This window comes from Cryptomeria japonica, chromosome 6 (assembly GCF_030272615.1).
Source record: "Cryptomeria japonica chromosome 6, Sugi_1.0, whole genome shotgun sequence".
In the NCBI taxonomy this organism is placed as follows: Eukaryota; Viridiplantae; Streptophyta; class Pinopsida; order Cupressales; family Cupressaceae; genus Cryptomeria; species Cryptomeria japonica.
The window spans coordinates 297,323,112-297,337,727 of NC_081410.1; the positions used below are offsets into that span (position 1 = coordinate 297,323,112).

At 35.5% G+C, this 14,616-nt stretch overlaps 1 protein-coding gene across 6 annotated transcripts in view; it reads right to left on the reverse strand.

Moving 5' to 3' along the window:
• The window catches only part of LOC131031592 (6-phosphofructo-2-kinase/fructose-2,6-bisphosphatase), a 281,317-nt gene that overhangs the window by 232,338 nt on the left and 34,363 nt on the right, over nucleotides 1–14,616 (reverse strand). For all 6 annotated transcript variants that reach the window (XM_057962756.2, XM_057962761.2, XM_057962764.2 and 3 more), the window contains exons 4-5: nucleotides 8,823–8,981; nucleotides 8,246–8,341 (exon numbers count right to left, since the gene is read on the reverse strand). In XM_057962756.2, the coding sequence (XP_057818739.2) occupies nucleotides 8,246–8,341; nucleotides 8,823–8,981 (255 nt within the window). The remainder of the gene's footprint in view (nucleotides 1–8,245; nucleotides 8,342–8,822; nucleotides 8,982–14,616) is intronic.

Here is a 14,616-nt window from a genome sequence, read left to right on the forward strand (position 1 = left end):
AAACATGTTAGATAATCATTGAAAACATAATTATACAAATCTTTGTTAGAAATAGTAAGCAAAACATAGTTTAGGAACACTGACTTGATTATAAGATAGACATAACTTAATGATGGATCTCAACCATAGGGAGGCTAAGATAAAGGGTATGTTAGTGTGCCAAAAAATTCTTCTATCCTAGGCCCAAGAGCAGATATTCAATCCCTCTTGGCCTCATGGGACCATTCGGTCACCAGCATGAGGTGGCATACCTAGTAAGGATTCTTATAGTCGTTCCCCTCACCATCCTTCCTTTATCTTCCTCTATGATCTAAATTCCTTAATCTCATGGCCAATCGTGATAGGGAAGTCAGGAGGATTACAATAGGGTGTCTTGAGAATCCCTCCCTCCTAAGCCCAAGGGCAACACTCCTTGTGCCCCTTTGGCCTCATGGGACCATTTGGTTACCACCATGAGGTGGCGTACTTAGGAGAGGACCTCATCGTTGTTCCCCCTCCTTGTATCCCCGTATTCCTTAAACTTGACTAATAGCATTAATCATACATATAGAAATCATTATTTCCTTCATCTAATATGTAAGATATTATATGAACCAGAGTTACAAGACTCTGCAAGTCTGGCCCAGACTCTGCGAGTCCAGAGGCAAATAGACTCTACAGAGTCCAGAGGACCCTAGACTCGAACTTAGACTCGGTCGAGTCTGGCCGGGTCTACTCAGACTCGCAGAGTCTATCAAACTCCGCAGACTCGCCGAGTCTTGAGCCTGAGACTCTGCGCCCAGCAAAACCCATAAAGCAAAAAAAATAAAAAATTGTTTGTTTTAATAAATTATTGTTGTATTTTTGTGTTTGAAAGCAATGAAATTATGATGTAAACAAATTTCAAATCATTTAGGTTTATGAGCAAACCATTTCCAATCAAAAAATTCATTGTAAGACGAACTAGAAAACCATTTGATAAATTGCCTAATCAATTATATAGCTGAGTTGGTGCATAAAGTTGGGTCAAAATTTGGTAGGCTCTTTACAGTGATATCAGGACAGAGTATCCTACCAACCGGTTTAAGTTGTAAGCATGGCATCATTTAGTGAAGAAGAGATGGTCAATAATTTTTTTAATGTGAAAGGCAAACTCAAACATTTATCTCAGCCAAAAGATGTAGTTATTAGCACCATAGACGAAGGTAGAGGACTGTTTGCACGAGGAGATCCATTGGAGGACCTTGAGCCCGAGGATGATGTGGATGAGGATGTTGATGTCACTGAGGATGAGCCTAAGACACAAGCAGATATCATGGTTGCAGAACGTTCTAGGACCTATCTTAGGTGCACATGTAGGACGGTTGCAGGGTCAAGTGATCATTGATATTGGCTCCTCTAAGCCTTAGACTTCTAGGCTCTAGCGTTTATGTTGATATATGTTTTGAACTTTTGATGCCATGGATTTCATATTCCATGAATTTTGTAGACATTTGACACTTTTAATATTTCTAGTGTGTTATTTAGTTTAGCCTATTTCCTTCAGCTCAAGCCTAAAATTTGCATTTATGCTTATGTGATCAATGTAAACTTGTGTAAAAGTTCAAAGTAGCTTCTATTTGATGAGATATTGTGTCTTTAAAGTTTATTTACTATACGATGTTAGATACTTGATCAGTCCCAAAGACATTGAGAGGGGGGGCGCGAATCAGTGTCTAACCGGTATATGAAATATTTAAACTTGTTTGCAACTTTACAACCAAAATTAATGTACCGGTAAACAAGCAATAAAGCAATAAAGAGAAATAAGAGAGACAACATCAATGCACACCAAAACACAAGATATTTTGGCGAGGAAACCCGGTAGGGGAAAAACCTCGGTGGGATTTGTGACCCACAATATTTACTCACTGGCCAATATGAATAAATATTACTGATACAATAGGGGCCTGCACATGCAGGAAGGCCAACAACCTAGAGCTCACTGCACAATCACAAAAAGGAGTCACACTGACTACAAAATTGGATGATTAAATGCAATGACAATGTACTGCTAAAAATAGCATCTACAATGCTTGATTCAGTACCGGTTTAAGCTCTATCAAATACCTCTGCCATAAACCTTTCTTCGCTCTGCTCTGCTCTTATTTGATCATCAAAATTATTACATCAAAATGCATATACAAATATTCGCTCTCATATACCACTTGCATTAATTACCTATGCATATTTTGCATACCTTATCACACTTTTTCACATACCTATGTCACTTACAAAATGACCTATAAGATCTCATACATATATAAGTCTTTACAATACATCATGTCGGCTGTACAATATAATTACAATACAAAACAATATAATTTCCATGTCGGTTGGGGTGTCGGTAAGATCTTTTGTTGGTGTAGACTAGGTGCCAGTGAGAATAATCTCGTTGTGCCTCCCGGTGCCAGTAGATGATGTTTGTTGCCAATGTAAGCTATGAACCATGTTACCAGTTGGTTGCCATCAATGACAACATCAACTATTCTCATCTGAGTGTAGAATGCCAACATAGGATGCATGAAATAGGTTTTAAATTCTTTAAATCTTTGAATTTCTAGGTTTTTCAATTTGCCGAGTCTTGGCCAAGTTTTTGCAGAGTCCGAGTCTGAGTCAAAAATCAGCTTGTCGAGTCCGAGTCTTGTAACTATGATATGAACACATATAGAGATAATGCATTATTATTCCCATTTAATATATGTGAGAAAACATATGAACATATGGTGCTAGCTAGCTTATATTAATTCAAGAGTAATTTAAATAGACATTATTATATTGTTACCACGGCTGAGATCAGGTCTGATCACTGTATACGAGAGCTTCTACTATTTATTGATGTTTTGTCCTGATTGCTGAAGTTTATAACTGATCTACAGATGTAATTCTTCTTGGTTTATGCAGATTATAATTATTTGAATTTCTGGTCTGGTTCTTTATTTCGATTGTTGACTTGGTGGTCAGCACCTCCTTCGGGGTTCGCGACAGGGCTTAACCGCCTCCCGTGGATCTGGGTAAGTCTGGTGTTTGTGACGTTCGTTGACAGCTTGAGCTTTTGGCGCAACAGAAAACATACCAACAATTGGTATCAGATCCTTGGGTCACGGGTTCGAATCCCAGAAGTTTCCTTCATTCCGTCAATGCGGAACCCTCAGTCGATGCTAAGGGGGAGATTGTTAACTTGGTGGTCAGCACCTCCTTCGGGGTTCGCGACATGGCTTAACCGCCTCCCGTGGATCTAGGTAAGTCTGGTGTTTGTGATGTTTGTTGACAGCTCAAGCTTTTGGCGCAACGGCAAACATACCAACACCGATCTACCTTTATATATGCTCTAAACTCAGAGATTTAAATGATGTTCCATGAATTCTCCTTCTAATGTCCATTGAAGACTTGTTTATATATCCCTCAACATGCCTCTTCACCCAACGGTCACCTCTCTTTGATTAGGTCGGCCATCATTACTTAGATAGTTATTATTTATTTATTTTTATCCCATCTCAAAGGGTGTTGCTTTGTAATATGCCCTAGGTCGGCCCTAACTTCCCTTTGCCCTAGTTGGCCTTCCTCATCCTATCCAAAATATTAAATGCAAATAAACATATGTCAGCCATTAACTTGGGTCGGCCATTGTTAGGAAAATAGTAATATTATTTTTCCCATTTTTCTTTGAATGCCTAGGGTTTAGATTTATTGGGTGTTGGGTTTGATATCATAGCAAAGACACGACATCAATATGCAAATAAATAATATAAAATAAAAATATTGGGATGGCATATTGCTTCCATGAATCATAGATTTGATATCGTTTATCTCAAACATAAATCTGCATGCCAATCTATCAATTTCAACATACCTGATTTCACCAAAATACACAAAAGACTCAATGAAACCCTTCCAAACTTACAACATATTACTTTGATTCATGAATAAAGGAAAATACAACAAATTAGTAGATTTACCACGTTATCAAACCACAAATAAACTTCTGCAACAAAAAATACACAATAGAATACTACAAACTACTCCACAAACACCTGCAAGCCAAAACTCTAAAAAACTGTTGAAACTGTTGAGTCCTTAAGCACGGTGATAATCTCTATATACTATGTTATTCATTGACTCCCATCCTTAGAACACCTGGTAATCCTTTGACTCCTGTCCTTAGGTCACCTGAAACTTTCGAACATCTCGTTCTATAGTCTCCTTCTCTACTAGTTTATCAGCCCCTGAAGAATTGTAAGCAAAAGCTCAAACTGAATAGCCAAATATTGAATGCCCCCCAAATGTCCAAATTTCTTAATATATGAAATTCAAATTTAAAATTTATTTTGGGCGCTCAAATATCACTAGTTCAAATGAAGAAAACTTGAATCAAATGGAAATGATCATTTTTGGCAACTTTCATTTCAAAACCACTAGTTGCCAAAATTGCCTAAGGATGCCAAGGAAACTTCTAAAAACCCATGCCCACTAAATGAAGAAATTCATTTAATATCTATCTGTCTGAGTAATATGGATTTGTATCAAAACAAATAAATTCTTACATTAATTTATTTTCCCAAACTGTCTTATGGCCCTGACTTACTATTTTTGGAGGGTGGGAACTTACTATTTTTGGAGGGTGGGAACTTTTTTTTGGAAAAAAGAGACATAACAAAGGAGAGACACACTGAACTTTGAGAAACATGTATACGAGACTAGCAATCAAGATAGTAGGTCGAGCACGTGGAAGAATTCCAAAAGTCCTTGAAACTCCACAACTCTACCAAACAGAGGAAAATCACCAAACCTTCCCAAATTTAGAACTTTTTGGATTTTTTGCAGCTTCCAACAACTAATAGGAACATGGGGGATGATGAGGAGCAACATTTAGGCAAGTTTGACCAAAGAAGACTCATTTAAAGATTTCTTAGGTTAGTTATGAATGATGGGTGAAACAAGGCCAAAAGCACAAAGAGGGCCTAGACTCAACTACCACATTCATGGTAGCATGGTTAGCTTCATCATCCACTATTGAAATTGCACAAAAAATCCACACCCTTTGAGACGAGCAACTATTCTTAGGCATTAAAATAGTCATGGAGTAGTTGTAGAGATCAAATTTGGTCATTAATGGCATCCTAGGAAGGTCTGGCAAGTGATAAAGGTGATCTAGAGAAAACGAAGAAATTTGATACGGGATAGTAGGTTGAGAAGGTTGATGTGGGCCTCATTTGTAGTTTTGTATGTTGATGCTTTGTGATCGCTTGAAGTTGCATTGACTTGATCACAAAACTCAAGGATAGTTCAAATAAGTATTTGACATGACTGATTTTTGGTGGTTGTATAATTTTCTTGGCATACTAAATAGAAGGAAAAAGGTACAAATATAGTTTCAAAACCAGAAATATAAGTTAGATTTGATTAGACATTTTATATTGGATGATTGAAAGAGTTTCCCATTCCATATGAAGCTCATACAAGACATGGTGCTCATTTCAATTATTGAGAAGGTTAACGGTTCTTTGTACAGACAAGTTGTAGGAAGCCTTCTTTAAAGAGCTGCTACTAGACATGTTATCTCTCTTCTTGTTTGTAATAGTGGCCCATTTTATGTTTAAATAACATAAAACATCATAAAACGCAAAGAGGATATCAAGAAAACTCAAAAACACACATCAACTTTAACTTGAATATAATTATTCAAGTGTTGGTTTCTTTCAGTGTGCACTTATTTGGATTGAGATGAACATATAGATGATTGCACATCTACCTCTGAATATGTGTCTCATCTTGACTCAAGTAGCTTTTCATGGACTAGTCAAAAACAAATTATATATGCTGTATCATCTAAATTGATTGAATATAAAGGTACATGTCTTGCAGCACAAGATGCAGCAAGCTACGTAGAGCGCTTGGTAAACTCAATTATTTACAAGGTCATCCTATTATATTGTATTGTCAAAGACTCAAAAACAAAGAACCACTCATCTAACCAAAACTGGATTTCATGCCAAAACTTAACACGTTGAAATACAGGATCATTATGCATGAAATCGATTGGGTGAAGTTTTTACCAAATACAAGTCTATAAAATACCTTTGATATAATAAATGTTTTTCTTCTCTCTACAGATTTATCCAGCCTAACATGTTTCTTCTTAATTCCTATGCCTTGCATCAAATATGAGAATGCTAGATGCCAATTCCATGCTCAGGTATCTATCAAATTTATAGAGCCCAAGGAGGCTTGATACAATAGAACAATAATCATGAAAACACAAAACTAGAGATTTTTGTGGTATGAAGCATAGAAGCAATAGTCTACAAAAAATCGTGATTATACCCAATTAATCCTGAATCCTGGAGTCAACCGATTTATTCCCAAAAAAAATTCCAATTCACGAAAAAATCGTTGACCCAGTTTTCAATGTTTTATGCATTTAAATCACATTAAAATCATGTTAAAACCCAAAAAAAATGGCAAAGAAAGAGAAAAAAATCATTATAAAAACTTGTAAAATCCTAGAAGAACTTGTGAAATTACTAAATTGCATAGAAATAAGGTTGATCCAGACAGAATCAAAGTCAATGTGGAATCAACATTGAAAAAGTTTGTTATTTTGTCCATTTTTTGGGGTTCATCATTCCCCACACTTCACTTGTTCAAACCCACGAGCTCACTGGCCCAATAGGGGTTTGAACCTTGGTGGCTGCCTAACCAATGGAGTATTTCTACCACAACACTAAAATTCTGAAGATATATATAATATATATATATAGATATATGACTTTTAATTTAAAATTGATATAGTTAATTTTTGCTCAAACGAAGACATACAATTCATTATGTGAGGAATATATCCAAAGTGCTCCACAAAATAAATCCGAATGACAACAAACAAGCTTACATAGTTGTAATAAAAGAGCTTCCAACACACAATCATTAAAACTTGTCTCTACCTAAAATAGTAGTTGCAAGCTAGGTATTGCCAAAACTAGTGGCTTGCTAATCTTTTACTTCGGCTAAACCAATGCATTTTGTTGAAATCTACCCCATATAAAAGACTTACCAATTGCCATCAGGGAATATAAAGCATTGCAACTGTGGAATATGATTTGATAAGCTTTCTCAAAAATTGAACTACCCCTAGAAAAATCCTTGCCTCAATCACAATGGAAGTCATGGATAGCTTCAAAATGGCTTCCACTTTTACTAAATTCCTAACAACAGCTGGATCTCTATCTGATAAATTTTGATCTCAGCTACTTCATAGACTTAGCTAATCTTTTATCTCAAACTTAGACAGCTATTTGGTGTATTAGGTGACTGCCCTTTTAAAAAGTTAAATGAATATTTGTCTATGTAATCAGCAATATGAATATAAACAACAAAAATCAATTTTCTACAATTCATGGGTTAAACTCTATTTTATTTAGTCTCTATATCTCTATGCTATGGAAATGACCTTAAGTTATAAAAAAATGTAGTTTGTATCTATTTTTCTACAATTTTTTACGATTTTTTAAAATCCACGTTTTTACCCATTTTTTCAAAAAATCTTTTACTTTTGGTTTTCCGATTTTTTCCCCAAACGATTTTTGTTGCTATGATATAAAGCATTGCAATTGTGGAATATGATTTGATAAGCTTTCTAAATTATTGAATTAACCCTACAAAACTCCTTGCCTCAAATCACAATGAAATTCTTGGATCACTTCAAAATGGCTTCCACTTTTACTATTTGTCTGTTAACTTTTGATCTCAGTTATTCCATAGACAGCTAATATTTTATCTCAGACTTAGATAACTATTCAGTGTATTTGGTGACAGCCTTCTTAAAAAGTTAACTGAATATTTGTCTATGTAATCAGCAATATGAATATAAACAATAAAAATTATTTTCCACAATTCATGGGTTAAACTCTATTTTATTTGCCCTTTATATCTCTATGCTATGGAAATGCCTTAAGTTTTTTTTAAAAATAGTTTTTTTCTCTTTTTCTACAATTTTTATGTTTTTTTTTTAATCCAATTTCTTCCCAGTTGTTTGCCGATTTTTTCCTGATTTTTTCAAAAAATCTTATACTTTTGGTTTGCCAATTTTTTCCACAAACAGTTTTTGCTACTATGATATTACGAAGTGCTGCCTTAATATTAAAATGTTTCTTTCCTCCAATTTCAAACAATAATAATCTTTCAGTTCTGTCTTAGACAAGCTTGAATAAGAGAAATATCTAAAACTTACCAAAACAATAGCCATTTGTTGGTGCTCTTTTGGCCCAAGCATCCGATCTGCAACAGCTGCAGCTGCAACAGCTCCGGCTGCTTCTGGCATGGCATTCTATATATTATAATTACAGAAAGTAATTTCAGATTCAAAGATAAACCAAGCATAAAATCAGCATTTTCATTAAGAAAACTACTAATTTGTAAAATCTAGATGAGAAAATGGCTAATAGTTCTCTTGCATGTATGATAATGTAGTTGTTGCTCTATATATGAATGTAAATGCAGGAGATGGGAAGGCAAACAGTAAGGGATGCATAAAATATATTTATGAGAGCAATTGAAATAATTGTTTGGAATAAAATTCCCCAAGAAATGCAAAAGTGGCATAATAAATTGCGAAGACTCTCTGGACTCAGAAAAGATGCCTTTGTTAGCAGCATAAACATTGAAATCTTTGACAATAATAACCAAGACAGAGAGATGATTTGACATATTACAATTTATGCATAGGCATTCCACTCCATGCAAGCAATAACCAACCTTGTTTTCTGTGTCCAAATTTAACTTATGTGCTGAAAAATAACATTACTTACTGACTGTACAGTTTTGGGTGAGCTTCCAACACCCCTGTCTACAAGTAATCCTCCCTGACTGGTGTGTCTAACTGCACTGGAATCTGTGCCTACAGACTTGTATTCAGCCAATTCACTTAAATGTGCATTGTGAGAGTATGAAAGTGGCACATCTGTGTCCTGTGACAAATATTCCAGGAGTAAAAGTTAGATCTTTAGGCCCAAGGTCATACTCAAAGTGATAGACCAGATATTTGACAAAAGAAGAATGTGTCCAATAACAAACCATGTCAAATAGTACATGAGCCTTGCAGTGGCTTCACAATCAAAGAAAAAGATCAGAGACCTATTTCAAATTCTTCATTTTCCATTTTCTACAACATTTATCACATATCATGGGACATCTCGTTTCATGTATAGCTATTGAGCCATAGCACTTCTTTCTAGAGGTTTATCTCTTTTATATCTGAAAATTAATTTCTATATTCATGAAAAGTATCATTCAATTAAAACCAACTCTTTGTCATTAATGATTTTAGATTTCTATAAGTCTTTAGCATACTGTAGTCTATCATGTAAAAGAATTTGGATATTGTGGATCCATTTGATACTCGTTAACTTTGTTGCATTATGCTATTTATTTTACTTTCGTTGGAGCATGCCATTTGTTAATGAATGCTTAAAAAGAGACACCTACTGATACAGAGAAATAAGTATATTAATATAATTGAAATGGGCATATTTTAGAGGGTTCCAAAAAATCATCACCCAAAGGATTCCAAAAAACTAAATTAAATATGGAACCACTTTATAAACTACTGATATTCTATACTACACAATGCAACAGTACAAATTAAGAATAATAGTTCATACCAGGAGTGAATGTCACAATTGATACTTTATTTCAAGGTAGAGTTCAGTTACACCAAAAGCAGTGCACAGAGGACCCCGTATAAATCAGCAACCCTTCCTTGACATTGGAAGTTCGAATTAAAGGTCCAACAGTTGCCAGTTTGACCATGACCATTGATTTAACTGTTTATAACCATTTGCTTACTTACTACCTTTAGGCAACAATTAGATAACAAAATAAGTCAGACTAATAGATCTTAGCATAGCATGCACATATATTATTTAGATTATCCCCCTAATAATTAAAGTTGAATTCCCTCCCACAAGCATATAAAAATTTAGAACAATCTTCATAGAAGAGTTGATGAAGAAGATGTCCCTAGAAGTACACTGGCCATAGCTAATCTTGAAGAAGCTGCACCAAAAGGTCATGGCTACTTGACTGCAGCATGGAGATTTTAGACCTCTTCTGTCCACACCATCTTAGCTACATGGACAGCCTCTCACTCCCTGGAGCTCTTAACTATATTGACAGACTCCTAAAGATTTCCGATCTCGGCCACACTAGCCTTTAACTGAGACACTTCCTGTTTATATTCAGAAAGTTGAGCAACTTGAGCCTCAATAAGTTGAGTTTTCTGAGTCAACTGCTCAAAAAACCAAATCCTTTATTGATATGTTTCCTTCTGCAAGATTTCGTTATCCATGGCAATTTTAGTTGCTTCTTCAGATGTATTCCATTGTTCACACATCATGGTTTGCAACACAAGGTATTTATGCCATAAATGATGCTCAATGCAATGTAGTGCTTCCAAGGTTCTTCCAATACAAAACCCAAGACATAAGTGTTGATGTGTGTTTTGTGACACTCTCCAACACAGAATAAAATACCAAGTATTCTATGTAAGCAACCCTGTCCTTTTTCCTAAACTTTTTCACTTTTGGTTGTTTGACATTTCGTCAAACACTTGGCACGTATTCATTCTTAAGTCCGATTTTTCTGAGTCTCCTTTGAGAGTTGGAGTTGTTTACAAGTTTTATAAAGAGCCAAGTGAAACAAATACAATAATTTCAAAACACATGAAGAACTTGCAACACTCGTATAGATCATATGACTCAGATATTACTCAGAAAATAAATCCCAAAAATTAATAATAGTTCTGAAATTACAGCTCATCTCACACTTAAAACAGCATTCTAATGTAGAAAGAATTCACAGCAAAATACTAAAATGAAAGATCCCCAACCAATCTAAGCTAACTTTTCCGATTCTGGAGTTTGCTGATTGAAAGTTTTTAGGATAGTTTCATGTTTTTTTGTTTGAGTTTTGATGCCAATGTTGAACAAAGTTTTAACATTAACTATATGCCAATGAAACAATGTAATGTCCCCACTTCCCGAGTGATCTATCAGGATGGGAAATTCACCTGACACCTATCTCCACAGGTGAATTCTAGTGTTTGGGGATGATCTACTTGCCAAAGGGAATCTTACACTTAGTCATTTTTATGACTTTGGTAAGTTAATAAAGTAACTTTATAAATTAAAGTTGTAAAAGCATTAGAAAAAGTTAAGTTACAAGTTATTATAAAACAACTTTATGAAATTACCTTGGCACATTTACCTAGGTTGTTTTATAATATTAAATTGGCCCCTCTTTAATGACAAATGACCCCTCAAGTTGGGCGCACAAGTTTGGAGGATTAAGATTCCATTTGGAATCTTAAAAAGATGCTTTTAGGGGTTCGAATTAGGGCAAGAGGATTAAAGAGATGGAAAAGAGTTTTTGCAAGTCATTATGCATTGGTTATTTTTGTAGTATTGGTAATTTGCAGGTCTGCAACTTCCCACAAATCACCAAGTTTGGGACGATACCCTCAAATTTGACTTCAAAAGGACGAAATCCTTTCTACAGGCACCACGTGGGACACATCAGAAGCTTGTTTGAGGCCATTGAAGGGCTCATTCTGCAAGCAAACTTTGGAATCAGCATTACTTGAAAAATTCGATCAGATCTGGGCAGATATTTGTGAATGTACAGTCCATATTTGATGTCTATGCAAGCCGTACCATTTCAGCAGCCTGGGGTTTGCAATAAAATAAATTAGAAGGTTTTGGAGGCAGGGTTTGTGTGCAAAATCATTGTCAGGCAATAGGGAAGTCAGTTGGTTGATTAGATTGATCTTACCTCAGCTTATTTGGGAGCTATCAGCAATTCATTGGGAATTTGGTGCCAAATCCTGGTGGTTAAACTGGCAAGAATTTGGGAAAAGCTTCATATTTGCATTCTACCTCCTCAATTGTTTTTGTTAATTATAAGAGTGATGAATAAAGCTCATGAAAGTTGTTGATGAGTGTTGGAGACACTTGTAGCAGCAGTCTACTTCAATTCAATTTTAGTCAATAACACAGCCTCCAGGTAGGGCGTTGGGCCTCTGGTAGGCCATATTTGGCATTATTGTGTTGAAATTCATTAATCTCTTGCATTTAATATTTGATGTTAATAAAATCAGAAATCTGATAATTGATTTCAATCAGTTGTTCCTTTGTACTGCATTGTTATTTCCTTTATGCATTGTCAAAACCCCAAAAACTTACAAAAATCTGAAAACACATTCGCTGGTCAAAGTACCAAAATTGGAAACATTCAGTAGTTTGGATCAGAATTATAATCAGGGATCTTTCAAACAATACTTTTGAACACAGTTGGTGAAAATATAAATGACTGATATAAATTTCTGAATTCTGATTTTTATGAACAGCAAAGACAATTTTTCAGAATTATAGGAATTGAATCACCAAGAACAAGATTTGCATACCCGGAGTCCAACGCTCAACCAGAGAAGGAATTTTATTGATGAGTTCAATATGTGTCACAATTTAAGAGCATCCAACTGGCAAAAGTGGCTCCAATTGACTTTATTTGCATCAATTATAATTATCAAAAACAAATATTGAATGTAGCGATAGGAATGCTAAGTCCCACGCCTGGCCTCCAGGCAAGGTTATTGAATTTAGCTGACTTTCCTCCAAAAACAAACAATCTGAATCACAATTGATCCCTAATACCTAGTGGAATCACGAAGTCACTGCTAATGAATGTTGGTCAAAAGATCAGCACAATTTTCCAAACCCTTACTGAGTGGTACAACCTGATAGAGCACTGAATTGGCTGCAAAATGGTACGGCCAGCTTGTCTAAGGGTATGGTTGGCTCTAGGAAAGGTAAGCTGAGATAATATGCCTCCAAAGTCCAAACCCTCTAAATCTGCATCTAGAACTCCTGGTAGCTGTTGAAATCAATTTCCCTTGAAGCACTTGCAGAAAATTCATGACCAATCAAACTCTTGGAGGCTTAATTTATTGAAGAAATTGCCTGAACTAATGCACCAAATACTTGATGCTTATTGCTAAAAGGAAAACCTGTAAAACCTACGAGAAATTCATCCAATTGAAACACAAATGGAAACCTGTGTAGATTCCCCTCTATTGTTAACTAGGTTTTCACCCAATTCACAATTCTCCATGGGTTTTCGTCCTCCAAAAAATACTTGGCAAAGCTGCTCTAAGAAAGAATTCTGAAAAATAATCATCAACGTGACCAAGGAAGAGAATGAATTCTCTTTTATAAAATCTCTTTCTTACTTTGGATTCCAACACCATAATTAACCACATTTAATTTGGCTTTCAAGTCCAATTGTGGCGCCCATCCCTAGGTGGCGTCCAACTTGAGGTAATAAAGTAACTTTATTTAAATTTATAATTGAACATTATAAAGCCACTTTATAATTTAACTTATTCTCTTCTTTTAACTTTATAACTTAAAATTATAAAGTTACTTTATGATTTCCACAACTTGCCATAAATAGTCACTTTAATGATAATTTGCTATTTTAAGCAAAGGAGATTTTCTTTTTTTTAGCAAAAAGTGATAGCCAAGAAAATAACATTATTTTCTCATTAAATGAGCATCCAAAAGCCTGTCTCTAGCATGTAAAGTCCTCCCATGCCAGGCACAACATCTCCTATCCACTAGATTTGCCTACGGAGATGGACAATAGGCAAATCTCACCTCCTGAGTGATCGTCTAGGAAAGAGGGGACATTACAGTCCTCCCTTCTCAGAATTGCTTTCCCTCAAGCAAACACCAAACAACTCATTGCTCAACTCTGATTAAAATGCCCAAACACCACAAACCGTGAAGCAACATATTGGAATCCATGTGAAATAATGTACCAACTAAATCAATACCCTAATCCCAGATCAAAATATAGAACCTACTATACGAGATGTAGAAGAAGTATCTTAACCAATCACCATAAAGTAACCATCCATGTATGTAGAACATCAAGACAAAATAATGATGAAATCCCATATGCCAAATAACCAACACAAATGGCCACCAAACCTCACCGTCATAACCTCAATCAGCAACATAGATGATATCAAACATGTCATCAAACCAATGCCAATCAAAGAATATCCAAAAGAAATACCCCTCAACATTCCCAGACTGAATAGCTGATGTAGTCAATGCAAAATCGGGAAGTGCTATATGATTCCAACTAGGATAGCCACAATTCCAAAAGGAATCAAAGAATATAAAGTCACCAATCAACAAAGATATCACTGCCATATCAAGAGAAATAGGTGACAAACTCAAAAATAAAGTATGTATGCCATCACTGCTCAACACAGACGACTCTTGAGTGGCTGGCCCACTAAGGGAGTCATCAACCAAATCACTATCACCATCATGAGAATGATCAACTATCTGAACTGGAAACTCTGGATTACGCAGCTCATGTCTCTCACCATCAAAAGAACGGTTAATATCACGAACATGTTGAAGGTGAAGCTTGGCTTGTTGAGCCACAATCTTAGCTTGTTTAGCTCTTTGCCTCCGCTTATTGCACATGTCCTATGTCTTTTCCACGTCATCCATGCTAGAATACAAAAATTCA